Source organism: Volvox carteri (assembly GCF_000143455.1).
Source record: "Volvox carteri f. nagariensis unplaced genomic scaffold VOLCAscaffold_13, whole genome shotgun sequence".
NCBI lineage: Eukaryota > Viridiplantae > Chlorophyta > Chlorophyceae > Chlamydomonadales > Volvocaceae > Volvox > Volvox carteri.
Genome location: NW_003307556.1, coordinates 970,596 through 994,880, shown reverse-complemented (window position 1 = coordinate 994,880; position 24,285 = coordinate 970,596). Strand labels below are relative to the sequence as shown.

Here is a 24,285-nt window from a genome sequence, read left to right as displayed (position 1 = left end):
CAGTACATTGTGGTGAAGTAGATTGCAACACAGTGGCCAACTCCTCGCCCGCGATGCCCGTACTACACTAACGGAATGAACGCCTCACGAGGGGATGGAAGAACCTCCATGAGCTGCACCCGCCTAAGCGCGCAGGTCCTGTCACCTCTCGAGGACACCTCTTTCAAGGAGGCGGTCACAAGTGTTGGCAGCGCCACCCTTCCCTCTTGGACCCCCCCTCTTCGTCCTTTTCCAGTTCCTGCCTCCCACATCCCTTAATGTGTCGTCGGCTGTCCAAGCAAAAGGACAAACCAAGGGTCCCGAAAGAGGAGCCGAAGAAAAGAAAACTCCTCCACCAGCTCCTGCATGCTTGAGCTTTACCGCCAGCAGCTGAAACCCTAAGTGTTCGGAGAAAGCAGCGCCGCCTATCACGCGCTTCCCTGGCTGAGTGCTCGACGGTGCACAGCTGCAGCCTAGCTATCTAGCTGCCAGAGGCTCAAGTCAAGTAGCCCAGGCAGGCGGTGCGCTGCTGCCGGCACTGGCGCCGGCATTTCCACGGCTGCCGACGCCACTGCTAGGGCCCGCATTAGCCGCACCCGGATTAAGACCGGCCGCTGCCAGTAGCAAGGCCTGAAGCAGCTTGGGGCCATCTAGCTGGGGTCGCATTAGCAGTGGAGGGACCCCTGATGGGCCCGTTGCCGCAGGTAGGGGCTGAAACAGCAACGCCTGCAAGACGCCCTGCTGCTGCTGCTGCTGCTGCTGCTGGTCATGCAATGGCAGCTGCTGTGGCAGCAGCGGCTGCAGCGGCTGCTGCTGTAGTTGCAATTGCTGTTGCGGCTGGACTTGCTGCAGCAGAAGCGAGGCAGGTTGCTGTAGCAACCCTAGACTTGCCGACTGGCCCATGTACCGATTCCAATCTAGCTGCTGCTGCTGCTGCTGATTCTGTCCCGCTGTCGTACCTATCGTACCTGTCGCTGTCGTACCTATCATGGGCAGCGGTGCCAGGTAGTGCTGTAGGGGAGGTCCAAGCGGTTGGGTCGACTGCAGACCGCCAGCGGCCGTAAGCTCGGCGCCGCCAGCTCCTACACCTCCTCTGCCGCTTCCGCCGGCACCGGCGCTGCTGCTGCCGTACCCTCCAGGGTTTCCGCTGCCTGGTGACCGCGCCGCGTCGCCCACCGCCGTCGCCGCCAGGTCTCCCTGGAACCTCGGCCGCGGCCGCACCGGTGCCGTGGGTTGCTCGAAGAACGGCGGGTACTTCCTGAGACGGAGCCACGGATACCACTGTCCAGGGCGAGTCAGGGTGATCGGCAGCCGCCGTACCGGAGGGTGGGGCGCAGGCACCGGCGGCACCATGGGCAGTCCCTCGTACGGCTTGGCGCGATGGCGGTTTGCAGCCGACGCTGCGGCGGCGCCGCGAAGGGCACCTTGAGGTGGCGGTGCGCAGACTGCGACGGCTGGGATGCGACGGATCGCTCCCCGCCGCTTCGCCGCGCTCCGTGAGCTGCTGACCACTCCGTCGTCAGTTTCGTTGTCGTAGTCCGAGTCGGAATCCACTTGGGACGGTGGCTTGCTGCTGGCGGCGGCACGTTTCTGACCGACGGGCAACCGCCGCCGGGAGCTCTGAGGCCGCTCCCGTGCGGGTAAAGATGACCGGGGCGCAGGCGGCGGAATTAGCGGCATTGGCAGCGATGCCGGCGGTTGAGTTGGTTGGGGCAGTTGGAGCGGTTGCGGCTGTGAGGGCAGTGACAATGGTCGGGGAAGCGGCGGCAATGGCGACAACGGCTGCCACCGCTGCTCATTTTGCCCTATCTCCTGATCTCCTTTCATCTGCTGCTGCTGCTGCTGCTGCCTTGTTTCCATGCGTTGCCTTCGCCGCTGCGCAGCACTGGAGGAATCCGTACCGTCCGTACCTTCCAACCGTACCTCAGCTGCGTGGATTCCAGGCATTGCGCTCGATTCGTCAGACCGCTGTATGCGGACCGCATTCCATTCTCCTAGCTGCAGCAGCTGCCCGTCGCCCGTCGCCCGCACTTTAATAGGCAGCGGCGGCAATAGCAGCGGCGCCGCTGCGGCCGCCACCGCCTCAGCCGCCGTTGGCCGCAGCGCGTGCCTTTCCTGCTGATCTTGCTGCTGCTGCTGTTGCTGGCCCAGCCGTCCTAGCATCTTCCGCTGGTAGTGCAGCCGATGCGTATTCGCCCCCGCGGCATGGTTGCCTGCGTCCATTGCAAGAGCCGCCGCGCTGCCAACGTCGGGACCCACTGCCATCTCGCAGCGCTCCGAAGCCGCCTCCCTCCAGCCCCTGTGCGGCTCCAACGCCTGTCTCAACAGCTGCTGCATTGTCGTACCCTGTACGGTCTCCCAGCTCAACGGCTGCGGAGCCGCGCCGTCGTTGTTGACGGTGGCGGCGCCGGCCCCAGCATTCTCCGCCATCACCGTCGGCTGCTGCTGCTGCTGCAGCTGCAGCTGCAAAGGCAGTGACAGCTGTGGGCACGGCAGTGGCATATGTCCCATAATGGGAAAGCTGTTGGGCGTCGTCAGCAAATGACCCATGGGTCCTACAACTATATCTGATAGGCCCATATGCGTTACGTCCAAGCTGCCTGCCAAGTGCTGAGCAGGAGGACACGCGTCATGGTGCGGCCCTTGTAGCAGCTGCAAATGATGAGGTGGCTGCTGCTGCTGCAGCTGCTGCAGCTGCAGCTGTAGCTGCTGAGGTTGTGGTTGTGACGGCAACGGCGGCTGTACACTAGCTGCTGGGCAGGGCACTAGCGGTGCCACGAGCAAGTGGGGAGCGGAGTGCTGCGAGGGTGGAGGTGGTGGCTCGAGGGACGGCTTGGTGGCAGCGGAGGCGGCGGCCGCAGCCTCCGCACCGGATTCGTGGCTGGCTGGACGCATATGCTCGTCCAAGACGTCCAACCGATGGCAGTTAAAGTCGTCCATCTGCCGTACATACTGCCCCAAGAGCCGCTCCTGAGGCTGTTGCTGCTGCGGCTGCCCAAGCTGCTGTTGCTGCTGCAGCTGTTGCAGTTGCTGCAGCTGCTGTTGGAGCGCCATTCCAGGTATTCGCATCGATAAGGGCAGCTGATGCAGAGCGCCAGCAGCCTGAGGCCACAAGGTCGCCCCCTCGGCGCCGCTGCAACCCTCCGCAGGTGCCGACAGTGCTGCCGCTGGACGGGCGGCTGCCGGCAGCGGCTCCGCCAGCGCCCTTCTTCCCACTTCGTCGTCCAGCGGCTGCTGCTGCTGCTGCTGCTGCTGGTCGCTAGCACACGGGACGGCAGGAACACCAGACGGCGCGGCCTCGTTGTGCTGCTGTAGGAGTTGCTGCTGCTGCTGCTGCTCTTGTTGTTCTGACAAGTGCGGGAGAGGTAGCTGCTACCAGCCACCAAATCACAATGACGGATTTCAACATGGTGGGAGGAACGGACAGGGGTTGCAGGGTCAACAGCACCAGCAGCAGCAGCAGCAACAACATGGCACACATTGGCGGCGTTTTTGCTTCTACTGCGGTGTCAAGATGCCCAAGGAGGCTATCTGACTAGGACGTATTGGTGCGCCGCGCATTGTACTACTAACTCATCTATGTACCTGCGTAGCCCTAGGGTAATGTCGTACGTCACAAGTACACACAAGTGGTCAAAGGCGCCGTGTGTGACTACCAAACGTTTCATATCACGTAGCTCTGACGAAATGTTTTCCTTCGTAACATCAATGCTTCGTGAAAGAGAAGAAACCCGGTAGGTTGGTAAGTCTTCTCGTACAACCCGATGCACGTGGTGACGTTGACACCACGAGGACCACATGCAGGGCGAAATGCAGGGCCACTCGCGCTGCAGAGCTCCCAATAATCGGCCCCAATCAGCCTAGTCCTACCTGAATACCATTGCAGCCCTCCGTGCTGCACCCTCTCGCCAGCCATACACCGTTGTCGCACAGGTCAGCTCGGTCCCTAGCGTAAACGCCCTTGTCGCCGCCATCACCGGGAAGCCTACCGCCGTTACCGCTGACGGCGGCAGCGGGAACCGGCGCCGTGACCGCCGCCGCCGCTTCCCAACTCAACGCCGGGCGCGGCCATCTGCCGCTCGCGGCATTTCCATCCCCCGCCTCCGCCGGGCATGTTACGGCGCTGGCGGCGACAGGGCACGAGGGCCCCGCCGCCGTCGCCACGCGCCTGTCGTACAATCCAGTCTGCAGCTGTTGGGATGTGGGCATCGCCGCTGCCTCAGGCTGGCGCGGCGGCCGCGGCAGTGTTCGCACTCCCACCGCCCGGGTGTCGCGGTCCACAATCTCTAAAGATTGCCTCCCGGACTGTCCCACAGGGTTGACAGACGCCAATGACGCCGGCGGCTCCTCCGGCGCCAGCGGCGACGCAAAGAGCCGCCGTACAATGCTGCCCACACCACTCCAACCACGGTCACCGTTGCCGCCGTTGCCGCCGTCCACGTGATCATTGCCGCCGATGGCTTCTTCGAGCGCCTCGTCCGCCATCAGGTCCTGCTCAGTTGCGACCCGCGGGTCTGTTGAGGCTGCCGCAGCGACCAGGTCATCGTCGCTCGCACTACAGGCGGTACCCGTCACAGAGCGGCCGCCATGGCGCTCCGGGCTCCTGGCCCGCTGGGCCCAGCCGGGGCGACTGCCGTCAGCCTCCCGATATGGGCTGCCGTACGTACGGGGCTCCCCTCGTGATCGTCCCCCGGGTGACAGCAGCATGGCCCTGGGCATGAACGCTGCGCCGCCAGCTGTAACAGCGGACATCCCCTCCAGCGGCGGTAGCGGACGCGGCGCCGTCATCGCATCCTCGATCATGCTCGCTGGTGGCCGTCCCGTGGGTCGCTCCTCAGGCGCTGTGCTCCCAGGTTCCCTGGCCTCGGCGACCCCGGGCCCCATGGCCCCTGCTGCTACTGGCGCGACTGAGATGAAATGCGGAGCCGACGGTCCGGCTCCATATCCACCTTCCTTGGATGTGGCTGTGCTGACAGGCCCAGCCGGCGAAGACGCGCTGCCAGCTTTGTACAGCTCCGCCGCTGCCGCCGCCGCCGCGAGGGGTGGTGCCGCCGGGGTCCCCCCCGCCTCCACATCCCGGGATCCCAGGAGGCGTGGCGATGCCGGCGACGGCGGCGCTGATGGCGGCGCTCGCGGCTCGATGGACGTCGTCACCTCGGATCCCGTCTCGAACGCCGCCGCCAGGGCCGCCGCCGCTATCAGGGCGGACGCTGCCGTTGCCCCCTGAAAACCCCCCTCCCCCGTTACAGCTGACACCTCATCTCCGCCGTCCCCCGTCACGCTGCGGCTTCCCTGCCGCGCCTGCGCCCTCGCCGCTGGCTCCACGCTGACCCGTGGGCCGGTTGCAGCACACGCTGCGCGCACCGTTTCAGTACATGTGCGCTTCGCGCAAGGTTGTTGCCCCTGCACCCCGCCGCCAACCCCCCTTGCAGCCCTTTCCTGGAGTCGGCAGCTCCTGCGTCGTACAGGTAGTAGATTCTGCAACGACCCTGGCGGCGATACCGGTGGTTCCGGAGCCGCATCCAGTGGCGTCGACAGCACCGATGGTGGCAGCGGCCTGGCTGCACTGGTACGCGTTTCCAGTTGTGCTTCCTGCCAAGGACCGTCGTCCCTCGGGTTGTGGCCATCCCTGAAATCCGGCCGAGCCGCCCTGGCTTGGAAAGCGGTGCCGTAACCCGCACCGATTTCTGCCGGAACCGCCGCCGCCGGCGCACCGCTTCCCGCGTATCCCCGTCCAGGGAGCCATGTTTTGTTGCTGCCCCCGTCAAAGAGACCACCTGGAGCGCCGCCGAAGACAGCCTCGTTGGGGCTACCGCCGCCATTGCCGCCCTTCGGTAACCCCCCCCCCGCCGCCACCGCCGCCGCCGCCGGCAGCGCAGCTTCTCCCCCGAACGGCCAGGACCCCGCTAACTGACCGGCTGCGTGATCCTGTAGACCGCCCTCCTCCTCCTCCTCTTCCTCCATCTCCTCCTCCTCCACCTCTGGATCGTCTTTGCCTTCGCGGGCAGAAGGAAGCGTGGCGACTCCGCCGAGGTGGTTCGGGGCGCCGCCACCTGTGCCGCGCCGGTCTGTGCCGCGGGGCCCGGTCGCTTGACGCGGTAGCTGCCCGGATGCTGCCGCTACTGGTGCTCCGCCAGTAGTGCAGCTGTTTCTGACGCCGGTCCCGACGGGGTCGACGACCGTATCCAGTACTTCAGCGCCGTTCTGGCGGTACAGCAGCCCATTGCTCTGGTCAGGTCTGGGCAAAGGACGTGACGCGGGTGATGGCGGCGGTTGTGAAGGCTGCGGCGCTGGCAGAGGCGGCGGCGGAGGCGGCGGATGCGGAGGCTGCACGGGCGGACGCGAAGCCATCACCGGCGACATCCCCGGCATGAGCCGAAGAGTTCCTGGACCCAGGCGCCCGTCTGGATATCGATAGCACGGCGTGGGTGGCACTACCGCCGCGTGACATGTTACGAGTAAACGAGGAACCTCTGCGGCCGCCGCCGCCGTCCCCGCCGCCGGCGGCGCCCTGGGGGTCGTAGGCGGCGGCCCACCAGCCTGACCTTCCCGTGCCCCCACGTCGCCCGCAGCAGGCGTCCTGCCACTGGAATGGTTCCGGAGCCCTTCGGCTGACCTAGCTATCTCGCTACTCGCCGCTGCCGTCGTCACGCCTTCCGCCGGCGGTGTTGATGGCGGCGGCAGGGCAGTGGCAGCGGCAGCGGCAGCGCCGCTGTCGCTGCCGCCGTCGCGGTCTGCTCCCCGCGATACCGAAAGCAGCGCCGTTTGCGGCTGCGGAGAATTTAAGATGGAGGAGAAAGAGGGCAGGAGATCGCCGGTTCCGGAGGGCGATGTGAGCAAGAGGGAGGGCAGACGCAAAAAAGCTGGCAGCGGCGAACCAAGGGACGGCATCGTCACCATGACGACGGCGTCGGTGTTTCCGTCCCCTGCTGCTGTCGCCGTGGCCCCGGGCTTATCACCCGCTCCAGCAGCACCAGGCATCAACGCATCCACAGCAGCATCCTCATCAGCTACCTTTCCACGTGTTGTGGTAATTTCTGCAGCTGCCGCTGCTGCCGCCGCTACGGGGCCAGCCGATACCGTCGCCGCTGGGGCAGCGCTGTCGCCGGGCGGCTCCATCGGCGGCGCCGCCCCAGCCTCCAATGCCAACGCCGACGGCAACGATGGCCGTGGTGGCCGTGAAGGCGTTACATCGTGACGTCGCTGGCGCTTGCAGGCAGAAGCCTCAGTTCCCGAGTCTGCATCGGTGGGGGCTTTCCGCCGCTGGCGGAGGCCTTGGTACGGCATGTACGACGACCGTTCGAGCCCATTGCCAGGTGAGTCTTTGATAGTTGCAGCTGCAGGGCCCCGGTCGCCATCGCCGGTACCGGGTACCAAAGGAACTCCTCTTCCTCCTGTCCCAGCCTCCAAGTTAGCCGACGGCGATGTGGCTGCGCCATTTGGGGCCGCTGGGGCGGCGGCGGCGGCGGCGGCGGCGGCGGCGGCCGGGTGCCGCAAACAGCTGCCGAGCTTCGGCCGTCTTGCGGCTGATGGCGCAGCTGTGTGACCGGGGGTCGCCGCTGCGGCGGCGGCGGCAGCATCTCCACGTAGGGATGTCGTCCCTCTCTCTGGCTGCAGAGACGGCTGCCGTACTGCACCCTGTACGGCATAAACCCGACGGGCCGGTGCCTCCACCAGCAGCCCCTCAATTGCAGTTACTGCGTTTAGTAAAGTGGCGTTATGAGTTGGGACGCAAAGAGGAACATGGAGTGAAGCAGCGGGAGGGCGTTGCGCCCACTCTCACCGGGACACGAGAAAGGTGATGATAGCAGATGGCCATTCGCAGCGACCGTCGAGCCGCCGCGCATATTTGCCGTACCCATCGATGCCGCTGTGGGGCTGCGGCGCTCGCTATTAGCATTACTGGCCTTAGCAGCAGCAGTAGTAGTAGTAGCAGTAGCAGTAGCAGCAGCAGTAGTAGCAGACGGGTGTTGAGGTGCACTGCCGCTGCCGCTGCCAGGTCCTTCGAGCTCTACGCGCGGCGCTGCCGCCGCCGCCGCCGCCGCGTCCGTGCCGCACACGAAAGGAGCACCGCTAGGCTCACGGCAGAGGGTGCTCAGATACAGACTAGAAAACTCCAGCCCGCTCCGTAACCGCCCCGACAGACTAACACCGCCGCCGTCGCTGGGCGCTCCAACGTCACCAGCGTCGCCGGCGACGCCGGGGGCCCCTATCAGCGCCGCTGGGGACGCGAGACCGGCGGAGGACCGGAACCAGTCCGACGGCAGATGAGGCAGAGAGAACACCGCGGGGAGGGACAACACCCGATTTGAGGGCATTCTGGAAATTTGCAATGGTGGCGGCGGAGCTGACGTGGGCGCCGGCAGCTGCAGGCTGGGCTGGCGCTGAGGTGGGGCCGTGGTGGCAGCGTCCGTCGTAGGAAAGCCGTCCTGCCAAACCGTACCGCCCAGTAACGCCGCCAAGTCAGCGGCGACGCTGCCGCCGCCGCCGCCGCTGCCGCCGCCGGCGCCATTCGCGGTCATGTTACCCGGACCGCAACCGCTGCGCTCTGCCGCCGCCGCCGCGCCATCGCCGCCGCCGCCATAGGCAGCCATCGGAACCACGCTGCTATCCGCTGCTCCATGGCTCATGGGCCTCGATAAGGTGTCTCGGCCGTCAGGCTGCACAGACGCATCCATCAACTCGTCTGTTGCTGCCGCAGGAGTGGTTTCGGGGCCGCGGCGGCCAGAAGTACTTACGTGCGCTGGCGCCGGCATTGGCAACGGCCGTGGAGAGGTGAACCCGGGTGTTGGCGACCCGGGCACGAAGCCGTACATCCGGCGGATGAGGTTGAGGTCCAGCAAGGGCCCTACATCAAGAAGGAAGGCCGCCATCAATCGCTGGATGGATCGGGAGTGCCGGGCGCTGGATGGATCGGGCGGAGTGCCGGGCGGTGACGTCATCACTATATTGCACCCTCGAGAGCTCTTGGGCTTCTCGGTTCCTAGGTCCAACTTCAAATCAACATTCAGGCAATTCCGACAATCCGTCCTTCGGAGACACCGCTGGGGGGCCCCCTGCACACCAGACAAGGCCTCCAGAAGTGGCGCCTCCGTTTTCCTTAAAATCCTAAAAAAAACCTAAAACCCTTCTGGACTCACCCCCGGGGCTGAGTACGGGCAGCTGCAGGGATAGCACGGAGGGAAGCGACTCCAGGGAGGGGCCTTCCCCCCCCGGGGCCGACAGCAGGCTCCGGGACGGAGTCCACCCCTCCCCTAGGGAGGCGGCGTCCAGCAGCAGCAGGGGGTGCAACTGGGGTTGCAGAGGTGACGGCTCCGAAACCTGAGCAGGCAACTCCCGCGCGGCCCCGTTCAAAGCGGTGGCGGTGTTGGCTGTGGCGATGTGGTTATCAGTCAAGACTTCTTCCGTAGCACCCAGTTGGCGTTGATGGTGCATCTCCCCCGAGCGCTCAAACGAGCCGGAAGACGACAAGGGAGGCAGGCGCGGCGGTGGAGGCTGGGCCTGTCCTTGCGGCGGGAGTTGTAACGGCTGTACGGCTGCCGATGTGTACGGAAGGCTGCCGGGTAGCGCCTCCGCTGTCGTCACCTCTGCGGGTGGCGCCTCCGGTCTGAGCGGCCAGGGGGCCCCCGGGGGCTGGGAGGGCGGGGCCGTATCAGGCGCCGCTGCCGCACCCACCGTCTGCGAAGAGGAGGGGGAAAAAGACGAACCACGAGCGAGTAAAGCTGATGCCAAGGCAAGGCTGCTGCGGCGGATGTAAAGAAAGCATAACTAACCAGCCGGAAGGGGGGTAGGGGATAGCGCCGCATATTCAAGAAGCTAAGGGCCAAGTGTCGGCGCCCCAGGCGAAAACGGCGGAAGCGGTTGTACCAGACACGTCTTCATATTGCCGCAGAGACGAGTCTTTCTACTTGGTGCGGTGTCAACAACTCGGCCGCAGGGGTAGGAAAGGTTGCAAGGTTGCAAGGGGCTTCCCGGTTACCGGAAGGGGGGGGGGAAATATCCATCCCGCGTTGCTGGCGGTGGTGGAGGTGATAAGCAAACAATTCTGTGATCTAACGGAAAGCTCAAGGTGGCTGACCTTCTTCAAGAGAACAAGATTAAACGTCGTGGTGCCGAGCAAAGAGATGGATCAGAATACGGCGAGAGTGAGAAACACGCGGCTGTCGTGTCGTGCCGTGTCATGTCGGGGGTGCATTTTGCCATTCATCTAGGCAGTGCACCAGTCATCCAAGCCCCACCCAGGGCCCCCAACCCAGGCATTGCCAGCTGCCAGCTGTCAGGCACCCACCCTGGGCACGGGGGCCGCACTGAGGGGCTCCAGGACGAAGGGGGTTCCCGGGGGAGAGGCGAGCTCGGGCAGCAGAGCCTCCCTGACCCGGGGGCGGGAGGGGGGCGAGGAGGCCGCATTCCGACCTGCAACGCCACGTACCAGTAGGACGAGGAGGAACGGGACCAGGGAGGGACGGTTTTCATGTTTACTTGCGTCCACCGCCGTGCCGTACTGTCCAACCGACTCTGTACGGTTAGTAGTGCTGGGTGGCTAGCGTGTCAGTTGCAGTGCTGGGCGGCGAGTGTTATATAACATAGTCTGGAGGTACGCAGGAGGTACGCAATAGGTAAAACACACGAGCTCACACCACAGGCGTCGTGCGGGTTCATCATTCCTGCCGTCCCCCCGAGCTGTTATGGGCCCCCTCTCACCGCTAAGCGATGGGGGGGGACTTAGCAGGAATTGCAGCTCGGTGGACTTCGTGAAGGTCCCCGACGGGAAGGTGAATTCTGCGTCGTCGTGGAAATCAAAATGTTGCAATAGTTGGAACGGCTGATCAGTCTGCGGTGGCAGTGGCGGGGACGGCGGCTGCAGCAACTGCCGTTCCCCTCGTTGTGGCGCCATGACCCACGGGTCGTTGTTCCGCGTGTGTCCGCCCGCGGCGCCATCGGAGTCTTGTAACACACCACCATGCGGTCGTGCAGAGCCAGAGACCAGTGCGTCCCGTGTTGCATTTTGGGTTGTATCAATAAGCCTTTGCAGATGAGGACGGTGTACTGCTTCTGTGAGGGCGTACGGTGATGCGGTACTGGTGTCGGCGGCGGCAGCGGCCGCGCCGTCGCCGATTCGCGTGCATGCGGGGCCACCATGCTGTGTTACATCTGGGTCGTTGTGTGCCTTCGCCGCATGCTGCCCACTATGGCGACGGAATGACATGTAGCTATCAGTATTGAGCGATTTCGTGTTGTCTGGTGGACCGAAGAAGTCGTGCCGAACTGCTTTCGCGACGAACGGACGATATTTTTGCGCCAAGCGGCATCCAAGACCGCTCACAATTTTGGTTGGAAAGTTATTGGTGTAATAATTTGCTGCGAGCTGCTTTAAAATTACTGGTCCTGTCGCTAACGATAGAACACCTCGGACTAAGTGAAGCAAAACGGCACGGAACTACGCAGGTGACATGTGAAATGCTGCGAGAGCTCCTATAACCATGTGGCGCGTCAAAGTGTTAATTACACGCCGACGGTGTAGAAAATAGAGGCCTGCAAAGCAAACGGTGCATGATTTGAGCATGGATCGCCGTCAGATGCGCCCTGAAGGAAGAGTCCAGGGACCCCGACGAACGCTGCTGCGCCGGGGGTTGCGAACATACTTTCTGTACCTTTCCATCCTTGGAAGGGGAGGGCCGCTAGGGGACAGCGCAAATCGTTTCAAACACGTACTTTGGCGCGCGCGATTAAAAAGTCTGCTGCCACCAGCTGATCGTCGGGTCGACCGCTTGCATCATAAGCCTTTTACAAAAGAAACAACTCTTACCTCAACACGTGCAGCATGCCAAGCCAGGATAGAGCTTGCATGGAGGTACGCGGGTGGCGCTCTCTCTGCGACCGGGCTGGAGCCGAAAATGCTCTGTACAGCACAGCGCAGCGGGGTTGCTAGGGGATAATGGGGCGTAGTGGCTTCCAGAGTAACTTGACGTTTGTCATGACGGGGAAAACGAAAGGTAAGGGACCGTGAATGCTTGTTGCATGGGTGACCTTCAATGCATGGGCGCATGGGCGCCTCTTTGGGCGATCGTCTCATACGGCCTCATCGCCAAAGAAGCCAAACCAACGTGGAGACTCTATGACTCTATGACTCTATGACTCTATGGAGACTCTATGACTCTATGGAGACTCTATAAGGAAGGTCTCCAGACCAACATGCCTATATCAACGCCATCGCTTAACCGCATTACATACGAGGTTATCTCTGACTTTTGGGCCCGTTTAACTGCTTTTGCGGCACGGGATTACTTGCCAAAACATTGGGATCATGTACCTCACAATCACCCTTTCTTATATGTCAATGACGCAGACATGGTTGCTTGCCGTTTACCGATATACAATGACGAAGTTTGAGGGCGCACGTCGGAGCCTCAATTTTTTGTTTAAGCGTACTAACTGAGGCCGTGTGTCCAGTGAAGTTAGTACGGCCTGGCCGAGTTCTTTTTGAATAAGGCCCACAGTGTTGTGCGGGAGGCGTTCCTATGGGCGCTGCACTCGACCCGTTCGGGGTCCACTGTAACAATCGCATCTCTATGACGCTTTATGCGTTAACGTTATGAAAGACAGTCGATTAACTGTCAAATTCGGCGTTCGAATTGCCTCTAGTCGTTAGTGAGCTTTGCGCGGTAGGGCCTTGGCTCCTTCCAGTTTGGGATGCGATATACGTCGACAACCCTCTCCAGGCCCTCGCAACCATTCGAGCTCCAAGGAGGCATACGCTTTGGGACCGGTACAGATCCGGGGCCGCGGGATATTCTATCACTGCATGTCAACGTTTTTTCTACCTCATGTGCACGAAATTCCTGGCCATCTTCCATCTGCGACAAACGCTAAAGCTAAAGATCACTTGCAGACAGAGCATGGACTGTTACGCTCGCATGCAGTCCTCTGAGTACAGGCGCTTCAAGAGAAGGCCACCGGCTGGGCTGGGCCGTCGTGTTCCCTCTCCTTTCCTCGTTCCCACAGTACATATGGAGTTTTGCATTATGACAGGATCTGTGTATGTCGTCGTCTTCATCCAAACAGGAAATAAAAGTGAGCGTAAAAGCAGTGGCATTATTACTAAGCAGCCACGAAAAGCTGTCGCTAAACTTCGCCGAAAACGCTGACGGTGTCAGCCCACTTCCGTCCTGTACTTCCTACCTTTTACTATTATATAAAAATTGTTCCCAGAAGCCATGTCGCCACGCCTATCATTGATCATCATCGTGGCACCACCGCATTGGACTGGGCTTCGCGACATGCCTCTCGGTATGTAAACCTTTTTTGGTAAACAACCCGTCCAAACTATAAGATCATGCAGGAACACAGCGTCGCCTTAGGTGCCATATTGTGCCAACATGCGCCAGCTGCCCAACCCCGCTATCTCGGCTCCACCGCATGATGCATCCCATGGACTCGATGTCTGCACCGGCCGGATCGCGCCCGGCGGACCGGGACCAAATATGCCTCAGCCGGAGCCGCATTCTAGTGCCTCTCACTCCAGTGAACTCTAGTGTGAAATTCCGGGAACAAAGACGAAAACGTCCGGCCGCTGGATACCTTATACACATGTAGCTAATACACCATAGCTGGAGAACGTATACACCTATCCAAAATGGCGAGAGGGGGACAAAGGAAAGGCTAAGGCTAAAAGGACTGCATAGTCCGGCCGCACATTTCCGATAGCATCCCTCCCTCCCTCCCTCTCCCTCCCTCCTTCCATCCACCCCTCCCTCCCTCCCTTTATACATCCCTCCCACCACCCTATGGCATAAAAGGGTTGGTAACCGGCCGGTTAGTTATAACCCAACAGGTAGGGTAACCGACATCTCGAGATAACGACCCGGCAACCGACCGGTAACTTTACCGGTCGGTTACCTTAGCGACCGGTAACCTATCGGCCGGTGACCCCCAATTACTGGGTCGTTAGCTCGTTATGCCGGCTACCCTACCGACCAGGTACCGAAGCGACCAGTTGCCGACAAGTTTGGTAGGGTTACCGACTGCTGGTGACAAGCAAGGATAAGTCTGTCTGTGGCCCTGACGGCCAGGGCCGACCCAAAATTGGATAGCCCTGCTTCCGAGATGGAAATAGACCAACCAACCAAGAACACGATTGCATCCCTTCGCAGTATGCTGCACACGTACCCAGCAGTTTCACACTGCCCTGAGCCAGACTTCGTTGTGCCGGTTGAACAGCCTGAAAGGGCTGTCGTACCCGGCGTGGAAGAAGGTGCTTGCATCGTACGTCAGACCTTGGTCCTCCAGAAGCTGCATCAGGCTCGCAGCCTTGTCCACGATCTCCTTTTCATTCGTGCGGCCGCCGTACGACAAGACGTAGTACTTGACGGACGGTGCGGGGTCCACGAACAGATCCTTACTGAGGGGCAATGGTGGCACGTCCTGGCGCACGGTGAACCGGAAGGTGGGTGAGTACGCAGGAGCCATTTTAAAATTTATAATATTATAATAATATTATTATTTATTATTTGTATTTTTCGTATGAATTGTTAGTTATTTTTATTGTTCGTATCTCCAATATGAATATCAAAACTGCCAGGTGTCGCTTGACACCACAAAACCCCAAAAGTTATACCACGAAAACACGCACAACACCAGACCACGGAGCCCTACGGCGTCACATTATTGAGGCCAGATGAGAGATAAGACACAGTGCTGCGAACATAAAGCCACATCACGCGGCGGAGCCCACCTGCAGGTCGAAGGGCACGTAGAAGGACACCTTGTAGTGGTCCTCGCAAAAGGGCCCCGCGCCGGGCGTCATCTCCACACGCACCGGCGCTGTCATCTCGATGCGCTGCTGCCCCTCGTTGGCTCCGCTGATGTAAGCAAACAGGCGCTACGGGAACGGGGGGGGGTAGGGATGGAACACGCTGATCAACCGGCGCCCAGAGGGGACTTGGGCGTTCTTAATTCCCATGGAGGCAGGGAATTGAAGCTCGTCGGCTGCTTGGACACCCATGCCGAAGGGCCACCCTCCCCCCCTTCTCTCGCAACGTGCGTGCATGAGTTCAGGCACAGTAAGCGGCCAGCAGGACGAGGGACGTGTACCCGTCAGCCAGTACATCAGCCATGCGCTGCCCTTCCAGATGCCTCACCATGAAACCGGTCCGCACAGCCTTGTCGTAGTCCATGCCGGTCAGGTTCGTGGACATCCACACGCCTGCACGTAAGCACGCAGATGAGGAATGCGACACATGCGGCGCAACAAGGCATGATTGGCTGGTGATTTTGACTTGACGGTGAATGTGCCACAGATCTTCTGGTGTACAAACATGCGGTGGGACAGCTGGGATGTGATTAGCATCGTGTGAATTAGATAGAGCGGGCACAGAGGTAGGAATCATGCTGCGGGAAACTCGACTTTCGGAGTGCGTGGTGAGTACTGAGGTTTGCGAGCTTCACCAGGCGGCCGTATGGGTGGGACGCACAGAGACGCGGTTTGGCAGCTTCCCGTCGCGGAGTGGGGAGAAGCCGTGCAGTTCTTAGAGGGTAGGTAGGCATCGGTGCGACTTTGATTTGGGTCCATTTCAGGTGGAATAGCTATGAGGGCTCGAGCAAGTCTGGAGGGCAGGGTAAGCACACTTCGCACTCCATGCAGTTCAAGGTGTATAGAGTGTGGCTCCAGAGTCAAGTAACAGCTTGAATGCGGTTAGGCTCTTCCATGACGGCATCCCCGAGTCTCGGTCGTCATCGCGTCACAGTCATCGGCTGCAGTGCCGGTCCTAACCGCCGCACCCCGCGGATCGCGCAATATGTTACCTACCCGCGTCGTATGACCTAAGCTCGACATCCTTTCCAAGTGTTTCAGTAACTTCGTAGGGTGGACAGTCAAGGTCATGGCAGAACCAGGGAACATGGCCAACAGAGCAATGCTCTGGGGCCTTTCCAAGAGCCAACAATGTAAGGATTGTGCACAATATTCCAGCCATAGTTCCCGAATATCCCAGCCTCGCACAAAGCATAAGTTGTGATTGTGATGCCCTGACCGTAACGGTTGTACGGCGTTGCTAGAGGTGTCATGTGGCGTAATGTGTAATGTTGGGCAGAACACCGTTTGAACGCCAAATTTGTCGTGCATAATTGTACACATCTTATGTAGCAACGATTCTTATCCAAGGCAGGAAGGCGGGTATTAATTATCCGCACAAGAAAACTACAGCTTGCCTAAGAACAAAGAGCCCAAACAGCATGACGTTGTGGACCCTATTGCAAGTGAGGGCGAGGCCTACTGCAATAGGCGATACGCCGAGCATTTAAACAACTTGGATTGACCTGCGTTTCGACAATCATTCACATTCCCGCAGGCAGTCCTTCTGATGTTCAACGGTGTTGCAGTATTAAACAATGATCGATTTCTGGAAAAACGTGAGCTTATCAGGAGGATGCTATCTGCCGTTGCCAGATGGACCATTACATCCTGACTGTCGCCGCAGGGGGCTTCGGGTTTTCTCAAATGCGGGAGTCCAATTCGTTAAAGATGTCTATCATAGGCGGTATACACGCCGTCCACTATTTTCGAGGTAAGGGAGTCCATACATGCCGTGCCAAATACCCTTGCAGGGCTTACCCCCTTTCCGCCGCCTACCCCTGTCCTTCTGCCTGTCTCCAACCCGACAGGAGTACTAGTGCCAATAAACGTCCTCGTCATCTTAATCAAATTAATATTTGGCTGATTGCAAACATGCACTCAGAGCCAGGACGCATCCAAACGTTACTCGAAACCAAACGGATGAGGCAGGGAACGTTCTTGGACGTCGCGTGCTATAGCCAAGGCCATTCGTCCTCACCAAGTACGAGGTGAACGTGTCCGCACGCGAAGTTCTAAAAGGTGGCGCCGGATTCACGCACGGAGGGTACAGTGCCTATCTTCAAGTTGCAGAGCCAGGATTATTATTGTAACATAGCGACCGCTTTGTGGACCTGCATATGCTGCCGTTAATTCCACACAGCTTGCTCTAGAGACACTCACGACTTCCACCATCCACCCATGATACGCCCCTACGGGGTACTTGTGCATGAGCGAGCATCACAAGCGGAACGCATCATGCGTTTCGACAGACACCAGGGAAAAAATACATCGAGTACACGCACAACACTTGTAGACGTGCGGTTCAATATCTGAACTGAGGATTGGAACATATCGCCGCGCATGGGTGCCCGGCTTGCACTATACACGCGTGTTGCTGGTATACGAGCTTGAAAGCGACCAATGCAATCCTTTCTAAATACCTGCAATGTCAGGGCGAAATATTCGCCGAAGGATAACGAAACAGAGCCCTCCTGGGTAACCAACAAATACGCTCATCAGTCCACTCCCTCACTGCACTAGTCGCTACGCAGCGAGATCACCTCACAACTAACCCCAGAGCTCTACGCCCAGACTATATCCCCCTCCAATCCCTTCGTGGTGGACGGGAGACAAGAATTGGGCAGTTAGGTACAGACCGGACACGCTGAGCATTGCGCATTCCCAAAATCCAGCTCAGCTCTCCCTTGCCTCAGCCTCGCAGCCTCGCCAGTAGCGCCTCTGCCGTGGCCGCGTGCCGCTTCATGATCTCCGGTCGCCGCGGCTTCATGGTGCGGGTCAGGGTGCCGTCGTCCACGCTGAGCGGTGTACGCACCACAGTGATATGCGCCACGTGCTCGAAGTGGTGATAATCAGGGCGCGAGGAGTTGAGCCTACACGAGTAGTGGGACCCAGATGTGCAGTGCAGGTCAATATACTGGCATTGCAACGATAACCAAAAACAGTTGCAAGCGAACAGTTCACGATTCCTCTCAGCGCCGCCGATCCAAACTCAACCCACAACGGCGGTGGCCTGGTGACACGAATCGTGGGTGCGAACGGGATGCCCCAACTCAGGCGGCGCGACACAGGCAAAGCCCCGCCAAAACACCGGTGCAAACCCTCCAGAGAGCGACTCGTCGTCCAAGTCGTCAAGTATCAGCTGACAGGCAGGCAATGCACGCACGCACCTGGCCACCTCGTCCAACAGGCGGTCCTCCAGCTCCGCCGGCGACAACGAGTTCTCCGGGGTTGCCGACAGAGCGTCCTCATCGGGCCACACAAGGGCCCCCAGCTCGCGCTTGTCCTGCATTGAGGGGGGGGAAAGGGGTTTCAAAGGATCGCAACGAAGAACCCACGGGGTGGGGTAAGGTTGAGAGGAATTCAAACATGAAAGCAAGGCAAGAGCCTGACAGGGCCGGGGTCTACTACCGCAGCTCATATCCTACCTGCCCGACCAGTACCACATGCTTGATTAGGCCCGACGCTGCCACGGCGTCCTCGATGGGCTGCGGCTCCACGTTCTTCCCGGAGCTGAGCACAATGGTGTCCTTGGCCCGGCCCGTCAGGACCAGGTGGCCCGCGCAACGGGAGCCTGTCACGCCCGTTGGGGCTACCCAGCCCAGGTCACCTGCTCGATACCAGAGGGGCCGGGAGGTTGGACAGGGGGAGGTGGAAGGCATGAAAAGCCAGGCCTGAAAGTTGTATTAGGAGGAAAGGGGGCAGGTATGGGGAGATGGGGAGAAAGACGCACCACGAGCAAGTGAAGCATGGGAGATGGGGGATGGAGGAGAGCAGGCAAGGAGGTGGCGGCCCTGTTCAGGCGCGGCAGCGTTGGCAAGCAGGACATCTCAAAATGAGGATAGGACGAGGAAAACGCGGACCACTCTGGGGCCCACCCACCCATTTGGAGCGAACTGGAGCGATTACGACAAGCAGCGCCGGATTACCCCGCTGTTCAACCCCGCCAGGCGGTAACCAGCCCGCTAACCAGCCACAGCGCACCCGTGTCAAACCAGCCGTCGCCCGCGCGGAAGGCCCGGGCTGTGGCCTCCTCATCAAGGAAGTAGCCAGCCATAACACCAGGGCCGTTGGCCAGCACCAGACCCTGACGCCCCTCCGGCAGGGGGTCCAGAGTCTCCGGGTCCACAACACGCAGCTGTGTACCGGGAGTGGGCACACCCACACTGCCGCGTATGTTCTGTTTGCCCGGGGAGGGGGGAGGGGAAAAGGGGGAGGGGGAAAGACGCACCACGAACGAGTGAAGCTCGGGGGAAGAAAGGGGAAGGGGGAGTAGTGCGTGTGCGCAAGCGGATCACAAGGGCTGGTATAACTTTTGTCACCCGTAGAATGATAATAAGCTGGAAGCGGATAGAACTTCGGCAACATGATCCTGGTCGGAGGGTCGGAGGGTGGGTGGGTGGGTGTATAACGGTATCTCACCAGACACGGCCAACTTGATACCACGGCACCACGGCAAGGGCCCCCTGCTTCCCAACACTCCTTCCTTAGTCGCAGATAGACCTGGCGCCCGGAGCCGCATCACCACCACCGCCACTGCCTGAGCCGCACGCACGCCTACGGCCGAGCCGCACCGCCACAGCAGTAACAACAGCAACCGCAGTCCCGTACATCACACCACGCGTCTCCCCCCACCACCACCTGCTCCGGCGGGTCGGACCTCCTGCAGGCCAGCACTGGAGACGTCTCTGTCAAACCCCAGCCGTTCAGCACGGGGAGCCCCAGAGCCTCGTAAAAGTCGTCCAGGTGAGCGGCCAGGGAGCCGCCCCCGCTGACCACCGTCTTGCGGATGCCGAGCGCCTCGCGAATCTGAATGCCGCGGTGCAGTACAGTGCAGTACAGTACACCGGGTTGTCAAGGGAAGAGGGCACATAGATCCACACCGGTTATGAAGCCGCGTCCCGGTGCCGGTGCCGGTCACAAGTAATTGAGGCCACCTGTGAACGTTGGATGACTGAGGCCCTACCGTGCCACACGGCTATTAACTTCTTCACACTTCCTCAAACATGTACCGCCTCACCTTTACCGTACCGCCTCACCTTGCCGTACACCAGCTTCGACGCCAGCCAGTGCAGCGGCGTCAATAGCGCCGCCAGCACAGCGGCACCTAGGATCTGTGCCCAGCGCCGCGCCAGGCCGGCCGCCGTCGCCACCAGTCCATCGCTCGTTCCCCGATCCGCCGGCGGCAGCGCGTGCTGCACCGACAGCCCCGTCGCTACGCGGCGCGCGCGCACATAGGCAGCGCCCGCCGCCAGCAACGCTGTCGCGATAGCGGCACGGTGTCGGGGCCCCGCTGCCAGGCGCTGCCGCACCCTGGCGTGGAGTGTGTCCAGCACCAGCGGCACACAGACGAAGTGGTCCGGGGTGAAAGCTGTTAGGTCGTCGCGCAAACGCCGAATGTTGGTGTAGACCTGCGTTGGCGGCGTACGTGGGGTTTTGCCAGAGGGCGGGACGTGTTCTTGTGTCAAGACAAAGACGGCAAGAGGTAAACCGTATCACGGGAAAAATGGAATGGCCCCGAGCCCGGTCAGAGGTCAGTTGTAGGTAAGGGCAAGCTACGAAGGTGGCCTGAGAGCTCGTATGCGAGGAAGAGATCCGGTTTATTTTCCTCATGCCCACGTGCCGGTACGGCATTCAAGCAGGTTATGAACCCGCAACAATATACATGCATACATACATACATACATGTACATACACACATGTATGTGCAGATGTACATACACAAATCCATGCGTTCCTGCTCGACAAATGAACCCAAGAACGCGTACACATGCGTGCCAATAGCGCATACACAGCCCATCGAGTTCACGCGCGCATTATCCTCGACATCCACGCACGCTCCCGCCTTGGCCTTTTCGCCCACTAGGCCTCCCTCCCTCGCCCCTACCTGCTGGCCACCTCGGCTCAGGACAAAGTAGGAGCACGTGCGCTCGTAGATGTGCCAGGGCGGCAGCAGACTGAGCACCCTGTCTCCGGGTTGCACGGCCAGGAAGTACGACAGGTTGCGAACCTGGTACGTCAGGTTGCCGTGAGTCAGCATGACGCCCTTGGGGTGGCCTGCAGGCAGCAAAGGTGGGGCCCGGGTTGGGGATCCGTGTATGTATGTAGTATGTATGTATGTATGTATGTATGTATGTATGTATGTATGTATGTATGTATGTATGTATGTATGTGTGAAGGGGGGTTTGAGGGGGGTAAAGACGAACCACGGACGAGCGAAGCAGATACCAGAGGTATACGGATACCCCAGGATTAGACGACAGAATCTTCGAGGAGTTTTTATTGAGTTACCGAGCAATAGTGACTTGGATAGTAGTTAAGGGGTAGTAAAACAAACTTAACACTGGCAAATGAAGTTGAGGGGGGAAGACGAACCACGAGCGAGTGAAGCTGATGCCAAGGAAAGCCTGATGCGCCAGAAATAAAAAAAGGCGCAACTAATAGCCAGTTGAGGGGGAGGAGAAAATCAAACTATGCAAACCGCAAAGAGGCAACTGCCACAAGGATCCCCAGCGGTGATGTGGGGGTAGGCCATGGGGAGACACGCGCGGGCGTGTATGTTTTGTGTGTACATGTATGTGTGTCAGGCAGGACATCGAGGTTACGGTAACTGCTTTGTGGCGGAGGCGGAGGCGGCAGCAGCTGCGGACCCATCCAGTCCATAGCGGATGTACGGACGGCACGAAGATAGACAGGTTGCCCTCATACGCAGGCGGTTGCTCTCACATGTACACACACGGCGAGGAAGCCGCTCTTCCCCGAGGGCAGCCAAGCCGCAGCGAATGGAAATCCTGGATGACTCCATTACGACCACCTACCCCTACGTGTGACAATCACCACCAAGATAGCGACGGCGACGCTAAGCACCCGCATGCAACCCCCATCCACAAAGCAAAAGGCGCGTGTAGCAGGCAGCACTGACCCGTGGTTCCCGACGTGTACACCAGGGTTGCCAGGTCGTCTGGAGACACCTCAGCGGGCGAGAAGCTACCCGCCTTCAACGACGCCTCGCCTCGCCGCAGTACGTCATTGTACGACAATAGCGGGCATGTCAATGATGACACATGCGCTGGCTCGGCTTCTCCCCACAGCAGCACCACGAAGCGGAGCGCGCGGAGCGGGTTGGGCTCCTGCACACCCAGCACAGCGGCAATGCGAGGGCAGCGCCGGCGAACACGGGAATCGATAATGCCGTCAATAATGTCATCCAGGCCGTCCTAGGCACCGAAAGTGTGCCGGGCGGCATGGCCTGGGCTGCCGCGTTACAAGACACCGGCAGCGACCATTCAGCGACTAAACCCGCGACCCTAGGGAGAACATGACCCCCCTCCCCTGCATGGCGCCTGGACGCTGCTGCAGGGAAGGCACCGGTGTGCCACGCAGAATGCAGCCCTGGCAGCAGTACAGAGTCCTAAGGACCTGGTCCCCACCCCATGGCGGGGCCCCCTTGCAATAGGGCGCCATACCGCGCGGGTTGCTTTCCAACACGAGACACCTCTGTGCCTTCCCGCGTGTTACCAGGGTCCAGCGGTGTTGGCGGGGGGGAACCAAACTGGCTAGTCCTAGTGCGGACCTGTCCGAACGCCCCGTATGATCTGCAGTCCGCCAGAAACACATGGCTCCAATCAAGATACAGTACCCTGTGACGCGCGACGACGAAAAAGCCACCGCCACCACCACCACCACCACCAGGGCGGTGCGCTAGGGTACAGGTCCCTTGGAGGCGGCTGGCCATACGGCAGTGGCAGCATAGGCCACTGTCCCTGTGGCCCGTTCCTTCACCCCTACACCTCTTCCACTCCCTCCTTGCTCACTCCTACCTGCGCCCGCTCATGCGCCTGTCCCGCGGCCAGCAGCTTGCCCAGCGCCGCGCCATCTTGCACAACCAGCCCCACGGCTCCGCTGTGCTTTGCGATGTAGAGCAACTCCTCGGCCGGCGCGGAGGCGCCTCTCACCACCCCCGCGGCGCCGCACGCCATGATGGCGCCGTCAGCCACCAGCCAGCGGCTCGAGTTCTCACTGAACAGCGCCACCTGTTACGTGATGGACACGCAGCCGGTGAGCAATAGCAGCAGCAGTCGCAGTAGCTGCAGCAGTAGCAGCAGCAATCGCAATAGCAGCAGCAGTAGTAGCAGCATGATGAGGATGTGGAGAGGTACGGCATGCTGGTGTGGTCCCGTGCCGTGTATTAGCAGGGGGTGGGCCGGGACGAAATAGAACGGGGGAACGGCAGCGACCAGGACCTGGCGGCTACGGGTGTTGCTCACGTGCGAGGATTATCTCAATGGGGAGTCAAAATGCTTGCAGGCGATTATTTCGGCGTGCAAACATACCGCTGTTAAGCCGTGTGCCTGGCGACAGCAGGTTCGTGTGTGGAATGGGAAAATGAGCTGGAAATCAATATATATACCTTGTCATGTTTGGCGACCCCCAGCTCATGGAAGCCCGCCGCAAAGCTTTGCATGGTGTCGTACAGATGCCTGCAAGCAGGAGAGGCCCAAGGGGTAGCAAGCCCGAGGTCGCGGCATGCCGTGCACCCGCGAATCATCCGGGGGCTGTATGATAGTTTATGCTGCGAGGCACATCGTCGAAGCAAGCCGCGCGCGCATCAAGGAGGAGAAATCTGCGTGTAACCTTCATGACCGAAAGATCAAAGCTTGAATGCTTGAATGTCTCACCTGAACGTCATCTCGGGGCTCCCGTCCTGGTGTGGGTCACGCACCGCCACCAGACTGCCGTATTGGTCGGCATTCCGTGACCATCTGCTCGGCATGTGAGATTGGTTTCGAATGTTACAGCTGTAACGTTGACAGGACCATTTCATGCAAGGCCAAGGCTTCAGAGAGCTTTTATTTTTGAATTAAGGCCCACTAACCAAGTCCATGAACCGCGCGCAACAAGGGCACTTATCCCCAAAACGTTGATGATTGCCACAAAGGGAGAACTGGAACCTCCAGCGTTAAAAACATTCCAACCTCACAGAAGTCACAGGGACTCTTGACGAAAGACCCTGCTCCGCCAAGCAAAATTCACACAATACTTACATGTCGCACAAAGTCTGTAGTGGTTCCAATTCCACATATTGCTTAGGATGAGATTCTGGAGCAGTACTTTTAGGTTCGGCATGAACTGTTTCAGTCGGCTCGGCTATGGCGACCTGCCAGGGAAGGCAGACGACGTGTTCTCCAAGGCAATCGTCAATACTACAGACACTGTGACAGACCTGGCGGTCCACCTGAGCGACCCGCAGTAAGCGCGTTCTCAGAGCAACCCTGTTAGCCGATATAACTGAACGCCGACCAGCGAAACCACCATGCTGCTGGCCAATAGCTTTGTTAGATTTTGGGGCGTGTTGCCGCATCCTTTGCAAAAAGTTTTAAATGCAAACGACTTCTGCGGTTAAAAAGTGCTCCAGCAGCGGAAAGTGCACAAGCCGTTGCACTTCTCTGTTCTGTCAC

At 60.2% G+C, this 24,285-nt stretch overlaps 3 protein-coding genes across 3 annotated transcripts; all 3 read right to left on the bottom strand.

The window, feature by feature from the left end:
• Nucleotides 1–3,834: 3,834 nt before the first annotated feature.
• VOLCADRAFT_89568 (uncharacterized protein) lies at nt 3,835–11,826 on the bottom strand (the record flags this gene model as incomplete). Its single annotated transcript, XM_002949101.1, has 6 exons — nt 3,835–7,676; nt 8,063–8,827; nt 9,120–9,657; nt 10,268–10,392; nt 10,681–11,165; nt 11,786–11,826. 6 exons carry the CDS (start codon nt 11,824–11,826, stop codon nt 3,835–3,837), a joined length of 5,796 nt encoding a protein of 1,931 aa, XP_002949147.1.
• Nucleotides 11,827–14,154: 2,328 nt separating this feature from the next.
• VOLCADRAFT_89567 (uncharacterized protein) lies at nt 14,155–15,950 on the bottom strand (the record flags this gene model as incomplete). Its single annotated transcript, XM_002949100.1, has 4 exons — nt 14,155–14,400; nt 14,711–14,857; nt 15,117–15,181; nt 15,785–15,950. 4 exons carry the CDS (start codon nt 15,948–15,950, stop codon nt 14,155–14,157), a joined length of 624 nt encoding a protein of 207 aa, XP_002949146.1.
• A 526-nt stretch (nt 15,951–16,476) lies between these two features.
• VOLCADRAFT_120723 (uncharacterized protein) lies at nt 16,477–23,600 on the bottom strand (the record flags this gene model as incomplete). Its single annotated transcript, XM_002949099.1, has 12 exons — nt 16,477–17,700; nt 17,998–18,113; nt 18,256–18,437; nt 18,812–19,007; nt 19,469–19,636; nt 19,867–20,022; nt 20,062–20,238; nt 20,715–20,884; nt 21,750–21,957; nt 22,648–22,860; nt 23,238–23,307; nt 23,506–23,600. The coding sequence occupies 12 exons, from the start codon at nt 23,598–23,600 to the stop codon at nt 17,520–17,522; spliced, it is 1,932 nt and encodes a 643-aa protein (XP_002949145.1). The 3' UTR covers nt 16,477–17,519.
• Nucleotides 23,601–24,285: the final 685 nt, after the last annotated feature.